General features: G+C 39.9%; 1 protein-coding gene across 1 annotated transcript; it reads left to right on the plus strand.

Annotated features, from left to right (window-relative positions):
- The first annotated feature begins 7,351 nt into the window (after positions 1 to 7,351).
- Positions 7,352 to 15,822, plus strand: LOC132692436 (interleukin-8-like). Its single transcript, XM_060654882.3, has 4 exons — positions 7,352 to 7,537; positions 8,195 to 8,324; positions 13,374 to 13,457; positions 14,836 to 15,822. Exons 1-4 carry the CDS (start codon positions 7,474 to 7,476, stop codon positions 14,846 to 14,848), a joined length of 291 nt encoding a protein of 96 aa, XP_060510865.1. The 5' UTR covers positions 7,352 to 7,473; the 3' UTR covers positions 14,849 to 15,822.
- Positions 15,823 to 21,383: the final 5,561 nt, after the last annotated feature.

Here is a 21,383-nt window from a genome sequence, read left to right on the forward strand (position 1 = left end):
TCCTACTTAATAACCCTCCTCCCTCTTGTCTCCCTCACACTAGTCACAAAGGTTTTCAAAGGTAAGTGTAGGTTAATTTATTTTTCTTCATATTTTGTATTTTCTTTATTATTTTGTATCATATTACAGTATTGTAATCATTTTTAGATGAATATTTTTGGGTTTGGGATGAATCATCTGCGTTTCCATTTTTTCTTATGGGGAAATTCGCTTTGATATACAAGTGCTTTGGATTACACGCATGTTTCCAGAACGAATTATGCTCGCAAACCAAAGTTTTACTGTAAATGCAAACCATTATTGAAGCTCCACAAATGCTAACATTTACTCCCTCACCCCAAGGTACGGGACATTGGAAACTATTTATAAGAGGGACCCCGAGGGCTCAATAACACCCTCACACCTAAGACCAGTTCTTACATTCAAACACTGGCTTGAGCCTGCTGTACTGGCCACTGAGCTTTTGTCAGTATGGAACACACAACATAGAAAGGAGAAAGGAGATGTTCTGTTCATATGGTGGTTAAGGACATATGTTTCAAAGAATTGGGTAAACTTTGGATAAATTCCAGCTCTATCACTTGTTGACTGTGCGATCTTGGGCATGTTTCTTGACTTCACTCAGCCTCATGTCCCTTGCTACAGAATGAAGGGAATAAAAGAACACACTTTCTCAAGTTTTTGCAGGGATTAAGCATTATCAGTGGCTCCAGAAATCTGCCATTGGTCCTTAGGCCAATTCTATGGACATCGTTTCAGTGCCTGTCCTCAATCAAGTGGATATGTACTATACTTTTCCCACCAAATCAACCTGAGACTTTGCAAGTACAAGGCAGTCTCCCATTAAGAGTGATATGGCAGGAAATGGGACACAAGGGGTGTAAGGTGGTGGTCATGAGTTTAAGTAGGAAAAGAATACTGGGTGACACATCACAACTTTGAAAGATCATCAGCAGGAAATAACTATGGCAACATTGACTAAAGTTTCTTGAGCAATGTTACCAAAGGAGCTAAACCCAGAAAGGAGTCATTATGTCATTATGAGTCCTTCTTTGTGAATGCAATGGAGATGTCCTCTCAGGATTTCAAGAAGTAACTGGAAGGACACTGGGGAATGGTGGAAGTGGCAAACCTGAAATAGCATAATGGAGACAGTCCAGAATAACAGATGATACCGTTTCTCTTTTCTTCCTGACTACCCACACAAATAATCCTATCTTCACCATTGATGCCCCCGTTCATATTTCCTTTACTTACCAATGAGTTGCACCGTTACAATGGGCAGCATATATACTTGGTGACAGCTTTCCAACTCAAGCCCCCTGTCCTTCTGATCCTCTTCCTGAGGGCTATCTCCATTTGGTGTGGGGAGGAGAGCATGGCAGAGAGAGTTTGCTCAGCTCAGAGGCAGGATGGCCTGTGATTTAATGCCCTAAGAGGCCACACTCATTCAGGGGCAGGACTTAGTAGATGAAAATCTATTTTCCTGTCCTTTGGTTGGACAATTCTGGAAAATACACTATATAAATATGAAGGAGTTCCTGTCTACCTTGATACTCAACTCTATCTCCTCAAAAACATTTACATTCTTATAGCTACCTTAGCAAGGACTCTCATTTCATTGCTTTGCTAAATGATTTATTTATAAATATATTTATTATATATATAAACTTTCCACTTCTCTCCTCATTATGTTCACATTTTCTCTTAAACCCTTGAGCATATTTGTAATAGCTAGTTTAAAATCCTTGTCTATTAATTCATTTTAATTTTTATTAAAAAATTTTTTTAAGTTTATCTATTTTTGAGAGAGACAGCATGAGAGCGGGAGGGGCAGAGAGAGAGGGAGAGAGAATCCCAAGCAGGCTCCATACTGTCAGTGCAGAGCCTGATATGGGACTCAAACTCATGAACTGTGAGATCATGACCTGAGCTGAAGCCAAGAGTTGGAAGCTTAACTGACTGAGCCACCCAGGTGCCCCAAAACCTTGTCTACTAATTCTATCATTGTGTCATTTTTATTTCTATTGACTGATCTCCACCACCCCCCTCCCATTATGGATCATGCTTTTCTTCCCGGCATGTTTAGTAATTTTTGATTGGATGAGGGAAATTTTGAATCCTATGTTGTTAAGTGTCAAGATTTTGTTTTCTTACTTTCCGATTTTGGCCTCTGCTATGACGGGCAGTTAAGTTACTAGAGAACCAGCTTGATATTTTTGAGGCTTGTTTTTAAGCTTCATTAGGGTGGTCTACAGAGAGTTCTTTGCCCCAAGGCTTGTTTAACTGTACTGCTAAGTCATGCCCTTCCTGTGCCTCTGCCAAATGCCCTGAATGCTCACAAGCTCCCTCCACTCTAACAAGTCTGAACTCAAGTATCTCCCCACCCCATGCAGTCTAAGAATTGCTCAGCTTATAGATCTCTGGCCCCTCTCTGCTTGACCCAGTGGAGTTTCATCATATGCATGTGTGACTTAGCATTGATCAGAGAGACCCAATGGAACCTCAGTATAGATTTCCAGAGCTCTGTTTTCATGCATGCAGCTCTCCTTCCTGCAACCCTACTCCATAACTTGTAGTCACCTCAGTTTCCCTTAATTCAAATCTGTGTCTCCTCAAGTCAGCAAAACCACTGTGCTCTGCTTGGGATCCCCCCACCCCCACCCCCTGCCAAACCATGGTCCAGAATTGCTCCAGCAAAAAAGCCAGGGTGATCATGAACCTGACCTTCTTTATTTCCTTTTCTCAGGGAGCCTAGTCTTCTGTTGCTTATTTTCTAGTGTCTAAAAGCAGTTGTTCAACATGTTCTGTTGAGTTTTCTAGTTGTTCATGGCAGGAAGTTAGGACTGTTCCCTTTTATATGGCTGGAAAGTCTTGGTGGCACAATTCTGAGGAACATTTTACAAAATTCCTCAGCGGCTCCATAGCAAGATTAGTCTCTACTTACTTAACAGTGACAGCTCATTTATTACATAGACTGTATCGGTATTTTTCTCTTCCCTACCCTACACTCCCTCATTCCCTCACTTGCTCTTTGTATGGTTCTTTCAAAGGTAAACTACTGCACTCAAGGGATTGTATCAGAATCTGCTTTCAGCGAAACTTGGTCACTTGGATTCCCCAGAAGTTAGATCCCAGTGTTGACTCATGTACAATTATTTTAGTAAGGAGTATAATACCAGAGAATCAGGAGGAAGGAAAATGTGAAGTGGGCAGGGAAAAAGTAAAAACCTAGAAGTTTGGTCCATAAGGCCTTGAAATGGATGTGTGTGTGTGTGGGGGGGGGGTAGAATCTACCAACCCCACATCCAGCACCTTATCTTCTCCTGTGAAAAGGATAGTACACCTATTGACATTTTGTCCTCAAAATTAAAATGATAAATATTTTCTCTTTTAAGTGAGAAGTAGTCGGAAGTATTTCCTTAGCTCTCAGGGGTTCCCTGAAAAAAAAAAACAACACATAGTTTGAAGAGGAATAAACAAGTCACAAATTAAAACCAGGAACTGGTCTTTTAGCAGGCAGATAAGAGTTTAGTTCAAAACCTTGGAGATCACACAAAAAAATCAGTTCTCTCATTTTATAGATGGGACTGTGGAGGCTCAGAGACCCCCAAGGAATTACCAAATGTCACAGAACAGTCCTATTTCAAAATGAGTTAGGACTCAGCTTTCTGATATTTAGTATAGGACTATTTCATTAACTAGATTATTATTAAATTTATTTAGTTGTGGTTCTAGGGTTGGCTTTCTAAAATTTGTAGAATCAGTATCAGGGCACTAATTAATAACTAAGAGCCCATTCACACCACAAGTTTTTGTAGGGTATTCTAAAGGAAATATGATGATTATTATGGCCAATTTGAGGTAAAAAATGGGGTCAGCTACATTGGGTGATCTGCTGAGTTACTCTCTCAGTTATCTATCACCTCCCCAAAATGTAGTGGCTGAAAGCACCAACCATTTTATCTTGGCTCATGACCCTGTAGGTCATCAGATTGGGCTAAGTGATGCCACAGCTGGACTGGGCTCAGCTGGGTGATTCTTCTGATGGTCTCTCCTGGGTCACTCATGTGGCTACAGTCATCTGTGGCTTGAGCGGGTCTGCCTTGCTCACTAGTATGGTGCTTGGTGCTGGCTGTTGGCTGGGCTTCGTGTCTCCAGCAGAGGAGCTCTGCCCTGTTCTTATGGTGGCAGCAGCATTTCAAGATTGCAGAAGTGGAAACATTTTTTTTCCTATTTATTTATTCAAGTGTAAATTACATAGAATGTTATATTAGTTTCAGGTATACAATATAGTGATTCAACAATTCCATACAATCCTTAGTGCTCATCACAGTAAGCGTACTCTTTTTTTTTAATTTTTTTTTTTAACGTTTATTTATTTTTGAGACAGAGAGAGACAGAACATGAACGGGGGAGGGGCAGAGAGAGAGGGAGACACAGAATCTGAAACAGGCTCCAGGCTCTGAGCGGTCAGCACAGAGCCCGACGCGGGGCTCGAACTCACAGACCGTGAGATCATGACCTGAGCCGAAGTCGGCCGCTCAACCGACTGAGCCACCCAGGCACCCCACAGTAAGCGTACTCTTAATCCCCTTTATGTATTTCACCCTTTCTCCCACCCACCTACCTTCCAGGGTTCTGGAATTTTTGCTTTGAAGTATCCACATCCCTTCTACCACATTCTATGGCCCAAAGCAGTATCAGCATGGAGCTAAGGGGTTTGGGAAGTAGGTTTCACTTCTTGAAGTGAGGAGCTCTTAAAAATTTGTGGTTATTTTTAATCTTTCATCATTATTTAACCTCTCTGGGACATTCAATTCTCTCATCTATAAGACACAAGCATCCCTTGTAAGGTGTCCAGATAATACACAGAAAGTTCATTGAGTTGTGTTGACACAAAGCAGGACTCAATTAGTGGTTGTTACTACCATTAAATTATATTGCAGCTCTGTTAGAGTAGGTAAATATTTTTAAGAAAGAAACATAAGATTACAGTTAAAAATAGGATTTTGTGTATGTGTGTGACTTACATGTGTGTACGGGTCTCAGGCTTGTGTGAAAATTCAACTAATAAAGTAGATTGTCTGTGAAATTTAAGAAGCCGACAATCTGAGCATTTCAAACAATCTAGATCCAACTGTACTTTAATTTTGCTCCAGATCTGGCATGGATTTTGGCAGGTCTAGGACAAGAGACCCATATTTGATAAGGAAGATCTCCAGATCTTTTATCACTATGTCCAAAGCCTGTTTTTGAAGTTTTGGAAAACTAAATTATTTTGAATCTTTCAATAGTTGATTATCTTATCTTTGCATACGTCCTTGTTATCATCACAATATCTAGACATGTGGATAACACAGCATTTCACTTGGTACAGGTGGAAAATAAGACTCAAAGAAATCAAGATTGTGTCTGAATAGTGTTTCTATAAAGGCCAATATCTGATCAGTCACTTGAATGTTGTCAAGATACTAAAACTTACCTAATTTTGAGATTGGAATAACTTGTTACTCTTCCTTAGTACACGAAGACCGTTGTCTTAGTTTGTCCAGGCTGTTGTAAGAAAATACAATGGGCCTGTGGCTTATACACAACAGGAATTTATTTCTCACGCTTCTGGAAGCTGGAAGTCTGAGATCAAGGTACCAACATGGTTGAGCAACGGCTCCCTTGGATCTTAGACTGGTCTTGTCTCACATGGCAGAAGGCGCAGGGGAGTTCTGGGGTCTCTTTTACAAGGCCACTAATTTCACACACGAGGTTTCCATCCTCATAACCTAATAACCGCACCTTCTAACACCATCACCTTGGGGCTTAGGATTCAAAAGTGTAAATTTGGAGGAGACACAAATATTCAGACCACAGCAACCCTTTGTGAATCTGTGCCTTTGTATGCGTTTCTCTGTCTGGAACGTTCTGTCAGCCTTTCGTTTTGATGCACTTCCTTTCACCTTCAGCAACTCCAATGTTACTTCCCAGGTGAAGTCTTCTCTCCCCGCTCTCGCCTCTAAGTCCTCCCTCCTCTGCCTGCCGAGGGCCCCAGGTATACATCTAGGTTAACACAGATCACCTTCTAGTTTAGTCTATTTACATGTCTGTCTCCAAACAGGCTCTGAATTCCTCAAGAGCTGACACTCCATTTTTATTCTTTGACTATTCAATGTCCCGCAAAGGCTTTGGCAGGTGACACACGTTCACTGATGATTGTCAACAGAAAACACCTTATTATTATTACTGAGGCTAGGTTTACCTTCAGGCCACATTGGCCCTTCAGTAATCACTGATTCTTCAGCTAAATGCTGTTGTGGGTTGAATTATGGCCCCTCACGGCCACTCCGCAGACCCATAGGTTAAAGTCCTAACCCACAGTACCTCATTGAGAGGCAAGATCTTTCCAAATTAGAGCGAGGTCAGGAGGATGGCCCCAATCCAATATGTCTGGTGTCTCTATACAAAGGGGAAATCCAGAGGCAGACAATCACACAGGGAGAACACCGTGTGAAAATGAAGACAACCACCTCTAAGCCGAGGAGAGAGGCTTGGCACAGCTCCTTCCATCTGAGCCCTCAGAAAGAACCGACTTTGTGTGCACTATGATTTGGGGCTTCTGGCCTCCAGAACTCCAAGACAAAAAACGGGTTCTTGTTTAAGCCACCCAGTCTGTGGTTCTTGGTCATGACAGAGTGAGGAGAATAATGCCAGTGCTTGGATATTTGATTTGTTCATTCAGGCAAACAAAAACAAAAACAAAAAAAATCCGACAACGTGGCCAGTGTGGAATAACAATGAAGGTCACTTATAAAATTACTTAAGGAAAAAAATGGGAGCTCCTAGTTCACTGTTACTTATTTCAGCTTCAAACCCATTAAAACTGCTGCTTTCATACCACAAGTAAACTGTGGTTTGCTATTTTTGACAGGACAAGAGTTATTATAGCCTGAACTTCAGTTTCTTTGTAGGTTACTTATGCTATAAGTGCGCCTGGAGCTTGGCAGATTCTATTATCACCTTGAGTGGGATTATGCCAAGTAGGCCTAAAAGCTAAAAGCAAATACCACACTGGGGAAAAGCATCTTAATTACTTACTTTGTACAAACATGACCTTTAAAAAGTACATAGACATTCTTACTCCATTGTGTAAGCCACTGTTAACTGACTGGCATGGAACTCTTCACAATTATGCAGTTTCCCTCCCTAGGAAATAACAGGTTCATTTGTCCTTTCAATGAATTCATATCCTGCCCCCTAACGTCAACCCCCCTTTCCCTTACGACAACAAAGCTTGAAAAGCAAACCCAGTTTCCTTATTGGCTTGTGGCAAACACACTACTTAATAAACTGCTCCTTTCATCCTTCAATGAAGAGGGAGTGCATGAACAACAAAAAATTCCCAGGGCTACAGAAAGCACATAAAAGAGGGCTGCGGTGTTGATTCCACCATTCAGACTAGGATCAAGATCAAGCACTGACATGGCTGCTGAGAGCTCACAAAGAAGATTCCTCCTGCTGGCTGTCTTTGCACTGAGCATCTTTGGTAAAGCAGCTACAGCTTTTGTATTTTCCTTCTAGGCATTGCAAAAATTTAGAAAAGATTCGAGAGCTGATGAGATTGTATTTAGCATTGAGCAAAATATAGCAACTGTAAAATTGAAACCTTGGCAGAACATGTATTTAGATTGTGGGGTGTCAAAGAATTTCTTGTTGGATTAATTTTAAAAATATGTTTAGCTTCCTGGATTTATTGAACTGGAAGGATCTGTGCTTGTCTTACTCAAGATAACAGCAGGAGCATTACTGCAAATAAGTTTAGGGGTATTTATTGCAATGATAGTGGACAGATAGAAAGTGCCTCTTTCAACTGATAGAATTCACATAAAATTTTTATGTCGAAAACTTTTCATAGAAGGAAATCAAGTTGATTGTATCTGTAAATAAGTTATTTTATTGACCATGCATACTTTTAAGCAATGAATTATTGGTCTAGTGCGCGTATCCATTCCTCAAACATCGTAGATGCTTAATAAATGTTTGTTTATAAAAATAGCAGGTGATTAGATTTGCATGCTTGTCTCTCTAAATTAGCCTACCGGTACTTATTTTGGGAACTGGGCGTCCTGCTGCATGGATAAAGGAAAAACATAACCGCTATCTTTGTTCTTACTCGGGGTTTTGCCATTCTTTTCTTACACAGCCAATCTCTGTGAGGGGCAAGAGTTGCGATGTCAGTGTATTCAGACACATTCTGATCTTATTTCTCCGAAATTCATTAAACATGTCCAGTTGATACCCGAAGGTGTTCACTGCAGCAGGAAAGAAATCATGTAAGTAGTAAAGGTGCGGAGGAGAATGGTAGCCTCTAGGATTGGGCTTTGCAACGCGGACATTCGCATTAAAAAAAATACAGTACGTTGGGAGTACCAGAGACCAGGGCCCTGAGCATGATTCATGTACAGTGTGGGAAGATAAGTGTCCAGTGGTTATGCTCTCGGAAAATGTCATGTACCCTCTCCAAAAAAGTAAAATGCTCTCAAATGGGAACATGATTAGTGTGTGAACTCTTTTGAGTGGCCTTTGAAGTCAAAGAACATGTGCAAGAAGCAAAGTTACATGGTCCTCAGTAAGAATACATGGGTGATTCTTGATTTTCTAGAGATCTCTCTATTATACACTTGGGCAACATAGTGAGTCCGTATGGCTTAGTGGCTCTCAAAGCCGGTGTGACAATCTTTCTGAAGCATCAGAAATAAGCTCAACAAATATAGAGCTTAGAGGCTGGGGAGAACACTTCTGCATTTTATTGAAACTTTTTAAAATTTTGAACTATATCATACATAGTGTTTTGGTTCACTCCTAAGTAATAAATTATCACAACTCAGTGGCATAGAATAAACCCATTTATTATCTCAAAGTTCTGTAAGTCGGTAGGCCAATGGCTTGACCAGTTTCTTTGCTTAGGGTTTCATAAAGCTTAAATTAAGATGTCAGCTGGGCTGAAGTCTTGTCTGGAGGATCTGGGAGGAACCCACTTCCAAGGTGATCTATGTTGTTGGCGGAAATCAGTTCTCTGCAGTTGTAGGGTTGAGGTATCCATATTCTTTCTGGCCATTGGCTCATGGTCACTCGAAGCTCTTAGAGGCTACTCTCAGTTTCTTCCGCGTAGCTTCTTCCATATCCACGACTAAGAATCTATCCCACACTGATCTGATCTCATGCTTCAAATATCTCTCTTCAGCTACTAACCAGAGATAACTCTGCTTTTAGGGCCCACGTGGTTACATGTGAATTATCTCTCTTTGGATTAATTTAGTCAACTCATCAGTAACCTTAATTGCATCTGCCAAATCCCTTTGCCATGTAACATGACATAATCATGGATGTAATATCTCATTGTCTTCCTGGAGACGAGGGAGGAAAGCTTGGTGAGTCTTAGGATTCTGTCTAACATGCATACAAAAGAGTATATAAATATATATACATGCAGTTTAAAGATCAGTAATAAAACAAAATCTGTTCACTTGCCACCCAGGCCAAAATCTAGAATATAATTCGTATATCAGAAGCCTGAACATGCAAAACACCTACTTGGTGTTTGGGTTGAATTGTGTCCTCTCTAAATTTGTATTTTGAAGTCTTACCAACCAAAAGCTCAGAGTGTGACTGTATTTGGGGATAAGATCATTAAAGAGGTAACTAAGGTTGAGTGAGGTCATAAGGCTGGGCCCTAATCCAACATGACTAGTGTCCTTATAAGAGGAATAGACACTAGAAATGCACACACACACACAAAGAAAAGGACTGTGAGGACACAGCAAGAAAATGGCCATCTGCAAGCTAAGGTGAGAGGCCTCAGAAGAAACTAAACCTGCCAATACCTTGATCTTGAACTTAAAGCCTCCATCCTGTGAGATACTAAGTTTCTGTTGTTCAGGCCACCCCGTCTGTGGTATATTGTTGCAGTCCTAGCAAACTAATACACCTTCGGAATCATATACCCATCCCAAGCTAAGAAATAACTACTATTTGAGCTGCTGTTTCTTGCTTTTTAAAAATCATTATACCATCTATGTATGAAATCTAAAACAATTACAGTTTTGCCTGTGTTGTGGATTGAATGTGCGTGAATTGAATGTGGATTGAATGAATGCACCCCCGAATTCATATGTTGAAATCCTAAGCCACAGCGTTACAGTTATTAGGAGGAGGAAACATTGGGAGGTGATTGGGTCATGAGGGTGGGGCCCTCATCACTCAACAAAGGGATTAGTGCCCTTAAAAAAGAGACCACAGAGAGCTCCCTAACCTTCCGACATGTGAGGACAGAGTAAGAATGTGGCCTTCTATGAACTAGGAAGCAGGTTCTCACCAGACACCAAATCCATGGCACTTTGACCAAGAACTTCCCAACCTCCAGAACTGTGAGAAATAGTATTTGTTAAGCCACCCAGTCTGTGGTGTTTTTTATATATATATAGCAGCCAAAATGGACTAAGACAGCCTGCTTTTGAACTTCAGGACATCATGCTGTATATACTCTTTGACTTAATTCTATTATTCAACATTTTATTCTGCAATACATGCATTCTGATATGTTTAGCTGTCCTTTATTCAGTTTAAATGACACTTAGTATCCCGTTGTAGGAATACTAACTCAACAAATACCAAATTTGCTTATCCAGTCCACTGTTGGATAAGCACATTTGGGTTCTACCCACGTTTTTGCGATTATCAACATCCTCCATATATGGTTCAGGTATATGAGCGTTTCTCATATTACTTGCTGGGTTTCATTTAAGGTTTGCACATCTTTGACCTTATTAGGTTATGCCACACTGTATTACAAAGTAACAGTACCAATGAACACTCCTTCCTACATAAAACCATTTGTTGTTTCACATTTGGCCAATATCTGGTGTTGTTAACCTGATGGGTATATAACGGTATCTTTTATTGCTCGTTTAATTTGCATTTCTCTGTTATTAATGACGTTGAGTGTTTTTTTTCCATGTGTTCATAAGCATGTATGTTCCCTTTTATGTGAAATTTCTGTTCATTTCTTTGCTTCTTTTCCCACTAGGATACTATCATTTCCCTATTGGTTCACAGGTATTTTTTTACATATTCTGGGTATTAATCGCTTGTCAGATTTAGGGATAGCAAAACTCATTTTCCAATTTGCGGCTCGTATTTTCCTTCTTTCTATGGTGTCCTTTCAATTAATGTAAATTTGTATTTTTTACATACCGAGTTAAACAATATGCTTTTTTTTTTTTTCTGGTTGGCACATTTAGTGTCTTGTTTCAAAAAAACTTTCCTTCACAGACTTCACAGAAATATTCTGCTATATTGTCCTCTAAAACTTTTACAATTTTTTTCCATTGTATTTAAGACTTTAACCCACCTGGAACTGATTTTAGTATGTGATGTGAGAGATTGGTTCAATTTTATTTTATTTTTCCGAATAGTTCATCAATTATTCCAGCACTACTTATTAAGATATCATCATTTCCCCACTGATACGCAGGGCTAATTCTTCCGTAAATTGAGTTCCCCTCAATTCTGAACCCTCTATTCTGTCCCATTAATTGATTTGTCTTTACTTGTGCACTATCTTTAACATTTTATAGTAATTCTTAACATAAAGAAAGGAAAATTCTTCCATTGTCTTCAGAGCACATTTTCTTGGATTTTTGCTCTTCCATATAAATATTAAAATCAGCTTGCAAATTTGCACTAATTACATCATAATTTTGAGTTTCTTTGACATTATAGATTAATTTGTGAATTATTGACATCCTCATGATTCTGAGTTATTTCAAGAACATAGAATCCCCAAAAAAAAAAAAAAAACAAAAAAAAAAAAAAAAAAAAAGAACATAGAATCCCATTTTATCAATCCCGTAGAAACCCACTTTATCAAGGTCTTCTTTTAACGTCTTGAACCAAAGTTTTATGATTTTCTCCATAAAGGTCTCCATTTCTTTTGTATTATTAAAAAAAAAACCCACATTTCTAGTCATTTTATATATTTTTAAAAATTTTTTTCATGTTTATTTATTTTTGACAGAGAGAGACAGAGCATGAGTGGGGGAGGGGCAGAGAGAGAGGGAGACACAGAATCCAAAGCAGGCTCTAGGTCCCGAGCTGGCAGTACAGAGCCTGACGCGGGGCTCGAACTCACGGACTGTGAGATCATGACCTGAGCCGAAGTCGAAACGCTCAACCGACTGAGCCACCCAGGCGCCCCCATTTTATATTTTTTGATGCTATTGTAAAGAATAACTTTATAAAATTTTGTTCTAGTTGTTATTAGCATTTAGACCAAATTTTGTATTGATTTTGTAACCACCAACTCTTTACTTGAGTAGTTTATCTGGCAATAATGGCAGTTTACTTTCCTCCTTTGCAACTTTATGCCTTTTATCTTTCTAGCTTTGTGGAAATGACTGTGGTGATAGCATGTATCCTTATCTTCTTTCTGCTTTCAAATGAAATACTTTCGAGGTTTTACCACTATGTATGATGCTTTGTGGCTATCTGTGTATTAGTAATTTGCTAAGGGGTTATTATTACGTTATTATCATTATCGTTTTTATTATGATCTGGTCCTCCATTCATGCAATGAACTTCAAAGAGGTAGAGATTTGTGGTTCTGCGAAGTAGAGTTTAAGACTATAGAAGCAGGGTGTCCTAGCGGCTCGGGTGGTTAGGCATCCGCTCCCGATTTTGGCTGAAGTCATGATCTCACAGTTTCCTGAGTTTGGCCCTGCATCAGGCTCTGCGCTGACAGTGCAGAGCCTGCTTGGGATTCTCTCTTTCTCCCTCTCTCCCTCTCCCACTCAGCTGTCTCTCTCTCAAAATAAATAAATAAACTTAAAAAAAAAAAAAAACTATAGAAGCAACTTAAGCTTCAGAATTAATTTAAATAAGCAATTTATGTTCTCCTCTCCCCCAGTAATAAATGAGACTTTAATGAGGTCCCAAAAGCTAACACAATTAGCCCAGGTATAATGATAAAGAATATAGAGTAAGTGGTTGATAACTGGAATCCCGGAAGATATCACCCTTGTGTAGATTTTCCAGTCTAACAATTGTGTAGCATAAGTCTACTAAATGTTTGCTGCATACTTGATATCTGAAAAACTTTAAGAAAAAATTTTATCTTTAATTGATTTTTAAAATTTCATTGTGTATACTGGTATGACTGAAAGTCATATTCCAATAATAGTATTAATGTAGTTTGAGAAATCCATATGTCCATTTTAAGTATAAAATTTCATGTTGATATCATTTTAATCAATACATTTAAAACATTATTCAATTATGTACAATTATTACTTAACCAAAATGCTCTTTTTTTTTTTTTTTTCCAGAGTCACATTGGAAGATGGGAAATTAATTTGTTTGGATCCTAACGCTGAATGGGTGATGATTATTATCAAAAAGATTATCAACAGGTATAATTAACGCCAAGGATTCTCATATTCGAAGGATTCTCATATTCAAACTCCCTTTCTTTTCTTTTAATTAAAGATATCTATGAATATATACAGACTCTGCCATAGATTAGAATAAAATTACAGTAAGATTAGAATGAGTCTATACCGGAGAATCCAAAAGTGTGGTCCCAAGACCAGCAGAATTATCATCACCTGGCAACTTGTTAGAAATTCACATTCTTAGGCCTCAGCTTAGACATACTGAAATCAGAAACTGGGTGTCGGGCCCAAACATCTGTGTTTTAGTAAGCCCTCCAGGAGATTCTGATGCATGACCAAGTTTGAGAACCATTGGTTCTTACCTTCTATTTAACATGATATCCAAGTTGACCTGTGTTATAAGTATCCCCATTAAATATAAAAATGATCTAATATTGCTAGAAACTATCTTATGCAGATAAGGTAGGCAGGCAATAGACACATTTGGTGAAAGAAGTTTTAAGGAAAAAAAAATCCCTTTAGAAAAAAAAATTTACTTCCAGCATAACATTTCTAGAATCTAGACTTCACATGGAATTTGCAAATTGGTGAATGGAGAAGATACATTAAGGACAGGCAGGTGATAATGGGAGTGTATTTGGATTAACTTGTGGGAAAAAAAGTCATGGTAGGATTTCTAAACCAACGCAGTGCATAAGACAGAGATTATGACTCATATTAGAAAAACTAAATTTTGTGGGTTTTTAAATTAAAAAATGAAAAGGGAGTGCCTGGGCGCCTCAGTCAGTTGAGTGTCCCACTCCTGATTTCGACTCAGGTCATGATCCCAGGGTTATGGGATCACCAACCACCCCCGCCCCCCCCACCGCCGCCCCGACCCCACCATCAGGCTCCTCACTGAGCTTGGAGCCTGCTTAAGATTCTCTCGCTCCCTCTCCCTTTGCCCCTTTCCCCCACTGACACTCTCTGTCTCTAAAATAAAAACAGTTAATTAATTAATTAATTTAAAAAAGGAAAACGAATTAAGGGTATGTGGAACTATGATTCACCAGGGGATCACCTTGGCAATTGAGTAGTATAATGTGGTGGGAAGAGCTCGGGTTTGTGACTCATAGAGCTATGGGTTAGTGTTCCAGATCCACAACTATAATTTATGTCATTTTGGATAACTCACTTAACATCGAGATTTACATGATTTCATTTGTTCTTACTTTGCTCTATCATGGGATAATACATGTAAAGTGCTTAATTATGGCTGCTATCTGTTTTTAGCTTACCAAATACATGAGATTTTTTTCTTTATTCTTCTGGGTTTTTTCTTATTTTCTTACAAGGGGCCACACATGGGAAATCCTGTGTATCTGTATAGTCACCTGTTACTCTGTTTGTATTGTAGTGCCCCTAACTGATGGTCACACAAGGAACATCACATCCTGTGGATATCGGAAGCCCTCGGTATCATCGTGAGCTTGGACATCCTCCAGAGGTTTCTTTCAGAGTAGCATCAAGTTATGCTAATTTCTGACTAAAATGAACTGCCTTCTTTACTTATTCTGACAACCTAAACATTATTTTCAGGCAGGTGGTTGGCTACTTGTGAGGGAATAATGGAAGGGAGGGTTATGAAATTTCCATTATGTTGTAAGAATACTCTCTAAACTCATATAGTAGGTTAGAGGTTTCCTAGTTAGGCTCACTACATCTTAGTAGAGTCCACTTTTTCCATGCTGTTCCCTACCAGTTAACTTCCTAAGGCACTCTGGCATTTGATCACTGCTTTTCACTTGACCCTATCCTTTGATATTATTCTCAATGACATCAACATTTTTTTGATTAACTTATCAACACTCTGGCCTATGGATTGCTTGAACTTTTAAGTTCCAAAGGCTTTAACTTGCTCCCCATTTTAGTCATCCACAACCTTGGATCTCAGTATAAATAAGGTTGTTTATCTACAGCTGTCAAAACTGCAATGCTCCTTTTACAGGAATTTTTCATTCATTATAAGATCTATGCATTTAATAAGAAGAAAATGGGGTTCATACAGTTGTATGATAGACTGGTCTTAAATTTTAAGAATTTACTCTTAAATAAAGCAAACCTGATAGATAACCTCAGCCAAGAGTAGAGGCAACCCACCCTAGGAAACTGTAAAGTCATCAGGTTGGAAGAGGAAGGGAAGGAAATTTAAGACCATTGAGACCCAAGGAAGATCATGAGGATGATGCCTCGGAAAGATGAAATAGGAAATGCAGAACTAAGGCTGTGTTTTAACCATTTAACTTCTTTTAGGTAGAATTTCTGGATATGCAACACCATATTGAGAGAATATATATGTATATAATTTTTTTTATCGTTCTGAAAATAAAAATGTTTTAACAGATGAGTGATGTTCTCAGTTGGGGCTGCTAACAAATTACCCTAGACTGGGTGGCTTGAACAACAACTTATTTCTCATAGTTCTGGGAGCCAGGAGTCCAAGATCAGGGTGCCAGAAAGGCCAAGTACTTGAAAAGGTCCTCTTCCTGGTTTACAAATAGCTATTTCCTTGCTGTGTCTTCACATGGAGGAAGAAGAGAGCTAGCTCTCTGACCATTTTTTTTAAATAAGGGCACTAATACCATACATGAGGGTTCTACTCTCATGACCCAGTTACTTTCCAAAGGCCGCACCTCCAAGCACGATCACATTGAGGTTAAGATTTCCACATACGAACTTTGGAGGGACGCAAACATTCAGTCCATAGCGGAAATGAATTCGGTCCCTAGACACTGGAGTCCTCAGGACTTCCTCTTGTCATCTGTTATGTTTTTGCCTCTCTCTGCTGGCCTGGGGTTTCTCTTTTTTCTCTGATTTTTGGGTCTCTATGACAAGTCATCCACAAAAAAATAACTTGCTTTCCCTAAGATTCAATGTCTGATTCCCGAAAGAGAAGATCTCATTGGCTATATCGAGCCAGGTGTCCACAGAGGTCCAATAAACTGTGGCAAGGGATAGTGGTCGCATGGTACAAACATGGAATCTGGGACTCACCACTGTAGAATGAAGAAATGGTTCTCAGGGAAGCAAGAGTTTTTATGAATTGAATCCTTCGAAGGATTCGATCACTCCATGTGTGTCTTCATGCGTGAAAGGGAAACACAAAGACAAATGAGAAAATGCATTTCCTCAGGAGAGACTCTTGTGCCTTCAAGAGGTGATATGCATGCATTGGAAGAGCCCTGGGCAAAAGGTCGAAGGTCTGCAATTCTGAACAAGTATCTTCACTTCTCTACACTCCATTGTAAATGTGAAAACGTGGCAAACAAAACAAAATCAAATCCTTTTCGTTCCTGCTCAGGATTGTTAAGAGGAGATGCTAAAATAAAATTGCTTTGAAAATAAGTGTGAAAAATCATGAAGTATTGTATATCAACAATTAGCCCTCAAGTCGGGCTTGCTGCAGGAACTATCTCAGGACCACAAGCACAAGACTGAATATTTTAGAATATCAAATTCCAAATTTCAAGAGAAAGGGATCTAATCGGCACAGTTTATGTCATGTATCCACTCAGGGTCTAGCACCCTAGAACAGAAGAGTGTAAACACACCACGGAGACATGGTCAGGAGCCACCCCAGGATGAGGCAGGCCATTTCCGGAGTAGCTGGTAGACAGCTCCGTGGGCTTAAGCAATAGATTAGATTCAGCTAGAGAGACCATTGTTTTACGTGAATCTAAGATGCGCTAGAGAGATGCAAATACAGAATGTACAAAAAGAAGATTGAGACTTCAAGAATGGTATTGAGAATATCTAAATTACTTCTGAAACGAATTCCAGGCAATGAGGGGAGAAGAATGGATGAAAAGTAATATTTGAAACAATAATGACTAAGAATTTTGCAGACAGATGAAATTGTCACTAATGACTAAGAATTTTGTAGACAGATGAAATTTTCATATTTAGAAGCCCAACAAATTCTAAGCATCATAGAAACATAAAATTCACACCTCACTACATTGTAATAAACCTGCCAGATCCAAAATACAGAGAAAAGACCTTAGAATGAATAAGCATGACCTATACCGTGTGGCAAGTGTTTCCAGAAGGAGGGCTCAAGGAAAGGTCACACCTGCGGTACGTCTTTGGAATACGTACGTGGTTTTTTAAAAACGGAATTGCTGTGGGAGCGCCTGGGTGGCTCAGCCCACTCTTAGTTTCGACTCAGGTTTCTCACAGTTTCTCACAGTTTTCGTGGGTTTGAGCCCCCCTCTTTCTCCCTTACTCTCTGCCCCTCCTCCACTCGCCCTGTCTATACGTCTCCCTCAAAATAAATAAAATAAACTTAAAAAATAAACTAAAATGGAATTGCTGTGGATGAAATAGTTGTAAAAGAATATCAGATTGCTGTGGCCTTTTATGCACATTTATGAAGAATCAAGGTCACCAAATTTGGCTTGTGTTAATTATGCCTAAAGGATACAGTGAACTCCTAAGAAGAAGCCACGGTTAGTGATTCATTTATGTGACTAATTTTACTAGAAATCTTTTACTTCCTTATGTTGGTGGTTTGACACCGTCTCACACATGTTACATTTTTTCACTATGATTTTCTTAGGTTCAACGAATTTTTCAAAATGTAACCTGCTTGGATGTATTGAGAAAAGTGTACCTTCATTACTGCCCCTCCACCACCACCCTGCCCCACCCCTCTTCATGTGTTCTTCTGGGGAAGTGGTAAAAATCGGTAGTTAAAACAGGATTTGAGGCAGATAGATCCTATTTCAGAATTTCAGTGTCTTCTTCTATAAAATGTCAACACTAGTATGTATTTTAGAAAGCAAATGAAAAGAACTAAAGAGGTGAATGCCTTTCATCTCTTTCTGCTCTAGGGACCACATCACACTGCTCGTACTTGTGAAGCTAGTCTCCGTTTCTTGGCTTAAAGCTCATATTCATACTGTTGTCTCCGCTTAAATTGGTTCCCCTTGCCCTGCCTCCTTCCCCTGAACCTGACCTAACATACAAAGGAACTAAGATTTGAGGGATGATCCTAGTTTGTATATCACCTCCTCCAGGGCGCCTTTCCGTCTCCCTTAAGTCTGGGTTATTTGCTCCTCAATTACATAAACTGTCAAAATAACAATTGCTTCACATTTGAACTTATTTCACAGAGGAAGTTTTAAAATCAACATGACCAACTGACTTGCCAGATATTATAAAACCAGATCGTGGCAGAGCCAAGGCGAGAAGCCAGGAATCCTGATTTTTATCCTCCATTACTCCATTATCTCCATTACTTCCGCTTTAGTTAACAGAACCAGCTCCACCCTGGTTACACCCAGACTGTGGGATGCTGAGACATAAAATCTCCAGAAAGAGACCCTCTGTGTGTTTCTGGGTGAGGTGCATTTCTTCCTCATGACACGGCAGTTCATCAGGCTGTTTAAGACATCCTGACTGCTACTCCTTGCCAGCAATAGCAGTCTTCCCCCACTAGGTCGTCACATGCTATAATCTTGATCTGGACTGCTGCCTGTCTTCTGTATTTTCTTCTTGGTGCCAATAAAAATATGCTATCATTTTAATTTAGCCGAACCTCCTTCCAGAACTCATCATCCCCACAGGGATTTTTCTCCTCTCTTGAGATTCAATTCTTGTCACTGCTGAAAAGAATTGTCCCCTTACCTTGCATCCTCATCCTGCCCTGAAACACACAATCACCCATGACGATGCCCTACCCCATGGGCCAGAGAGCTCAAGGTGAAGGAGATGCGTTTGTTATTTTCCCCAGACCCACTGTTCCTCTGGTTTTCTATTTTATTACATACAGTTCATCCAGCTGCCTAAGCGAGGGATTTAGGGGTCATCATAGACTGACCTTGTCCTGCCCCACATCCAGCCAGGCTCTAGGTGCTGCCTCTTCTCCACTCTTTCCCACACTCATCCAGCCTTCCTTTCTCTTCCCTCTGCCGCTGTCTTAATTCTGGCCTTCTCAAACTTTCAACCATTTCCCTGAAATACCTCCAAACTAGTATCCATGACTCCAGTCTGCTCCTATTCCAGTCCATCTTATTCACTGCAAAGTGATTGTTCTAAAACACAGGTATCAGTAGATGAGATGAATCTCTCATCTATAAGGCAGGCCAATAATTAAGAATGACCATTAATCAGATCCTTTGTGAAAATTATCCATTATTAAGATTTGCTTCGAAACACATTGGATGGACCCAGGTCTGACCCATTTTTCTTGGTGTCATTCAAATTTTGATACCCCTGAGGCCATCTGGTCAAAAAAGGGACCCATATTCCTACTGTCACTTAATTTTATTTAATTTGCTATTTCTGGGCTCAAACTTACATCAGCAAATAGATACATGTGTCATATTTATTGAAAGAAAATGTGTACATGGTAAATATTTTAAGAGTTTAAGTGGGGGCACCTGGGTAGGTCAGTTAGTTAAGTGTCTGACTCTTGGTTTCAGCTCAGGTCATGATCTCATGGTTTGTGGGATTGGGCTGCACATCAGGATCCATGCTGAGAGTGTGGAGCCTGCTTGGGATTCTCTCTCTTCCTCTCTCTCTGCCCCTCCCCAGCTCACGCACATGTTTCTCTGTCTCTGTCTCTCTCTCTCTCTCTCTGTCTCTCTCTCAGAATAAATAAACTTAAAAAAAAAAAGAAATAATGATTTAGTGACATTTATGTATTCATTTCTTGTGTATACAAGTCATATGAGTATACCTATAGCATAAGTTTATAGAACAGGAACTTCTGGGCTTGCCTGGATGGCTCAGTCGGTTAAGTGTCTGACTTCGGCTCAGGTCATGATCTCATGGTTGGTCAGTTTGAGCCCCGTGTCAGGCTCTGTGCTGACAGCTCAGCATCTGACTCGATTTTGGCTCAGTTCATGGTCTCACGGTTTGTGGGTTCGAGCCCCGAGCCAAGTTCCATGCTGACAGCACAGAGCCTACTTGGGATTCTCTGTCCCTCTCTCTGCCTCTCCCCTGCTTGCATGTGCTTTCTCTCTCTCTCTCAGTCTCTCCAAAATAAATAAACAAACATGAAAAAAATTTTAATGCAAAAGAAGTACAATGAGTAGAGAAGGAGAGAAAGAATTTCAAAGTTTAGAAAGAGAAAAGAACAGATCCTGATGACGGCATCAATGTGCTAATGACTCCCAGACCTAGAACGCCACCCTTGAACCCTCTCCTGAACTCCATACTTGTGCATCTAACTTCCTACTGAACAACTCCACTTCAGTATCTAACAGACGTCTTGAAATTGATATATCCAAAATGGAACTCTTGGTCAGCCCCCAAAATCTGGTCTGCCTGCAAGTCACCATTATTGTTGATGGCAATTTAGGCTTCCAATTGTCCAGGCCAAAAATCTTGGAGTTTTTCTTGACTTCTTTTTACCCACACATTAGACATTATTTTTGTCAGAAACCCCTGGAGAATCTACCTGTAAAAGATATCTAGAATCTGACCACTTTCCACCACGTCAGCTATTACCTCCCTGGTTTGAGCTAGCCTTACCTCTCACCTGGGGATACCATAACCTCCAAATTGACTTCTGCTTCTATACTTGCCACCCTCACCCCCACAGTTTATTTCAAAACGATAGCCACAGTGGTGCTTTTAAAACATAGACCAGATAATGACATTCTTTTACTCAAAACTTTTTGATAACTTCCCATCTCACTCACAGAAAAGCCCAAGTTCTTATAATAGCCAACAAAGCCTTAGGTCTGCCCTTCCCCACTCCCCCCAAGGGTCTCCCCTGAAAATAATATATTCCAGGCAGAAGAAACAAGCCACGCAAAGGCCCTAAAGCAGGGTATGTATGAGTTGTTCAGGGGTCATTAAGCAAGTCAATGTGCCTGAAGAGAGTGATCGAGGAGAACCCAGCAGGAGGTGAGGTCCTATTGTCAGTGAGGGTATTAGGGACTGAATGTTTGTTAA

This window comes from Panthera onca, chromosome B1 (genome assembly GCF_046562875.1).
Source record: "Panthera onca isolate mPanOnc1 chromosome B1, mPanOnc1 haplotype 2, whole genome shotgun sequence".
NCBI lineage: Eukaryota > Metazoa > Chordata > Mammalia > Carnivora > Felidae > Panthera > Panthera onca.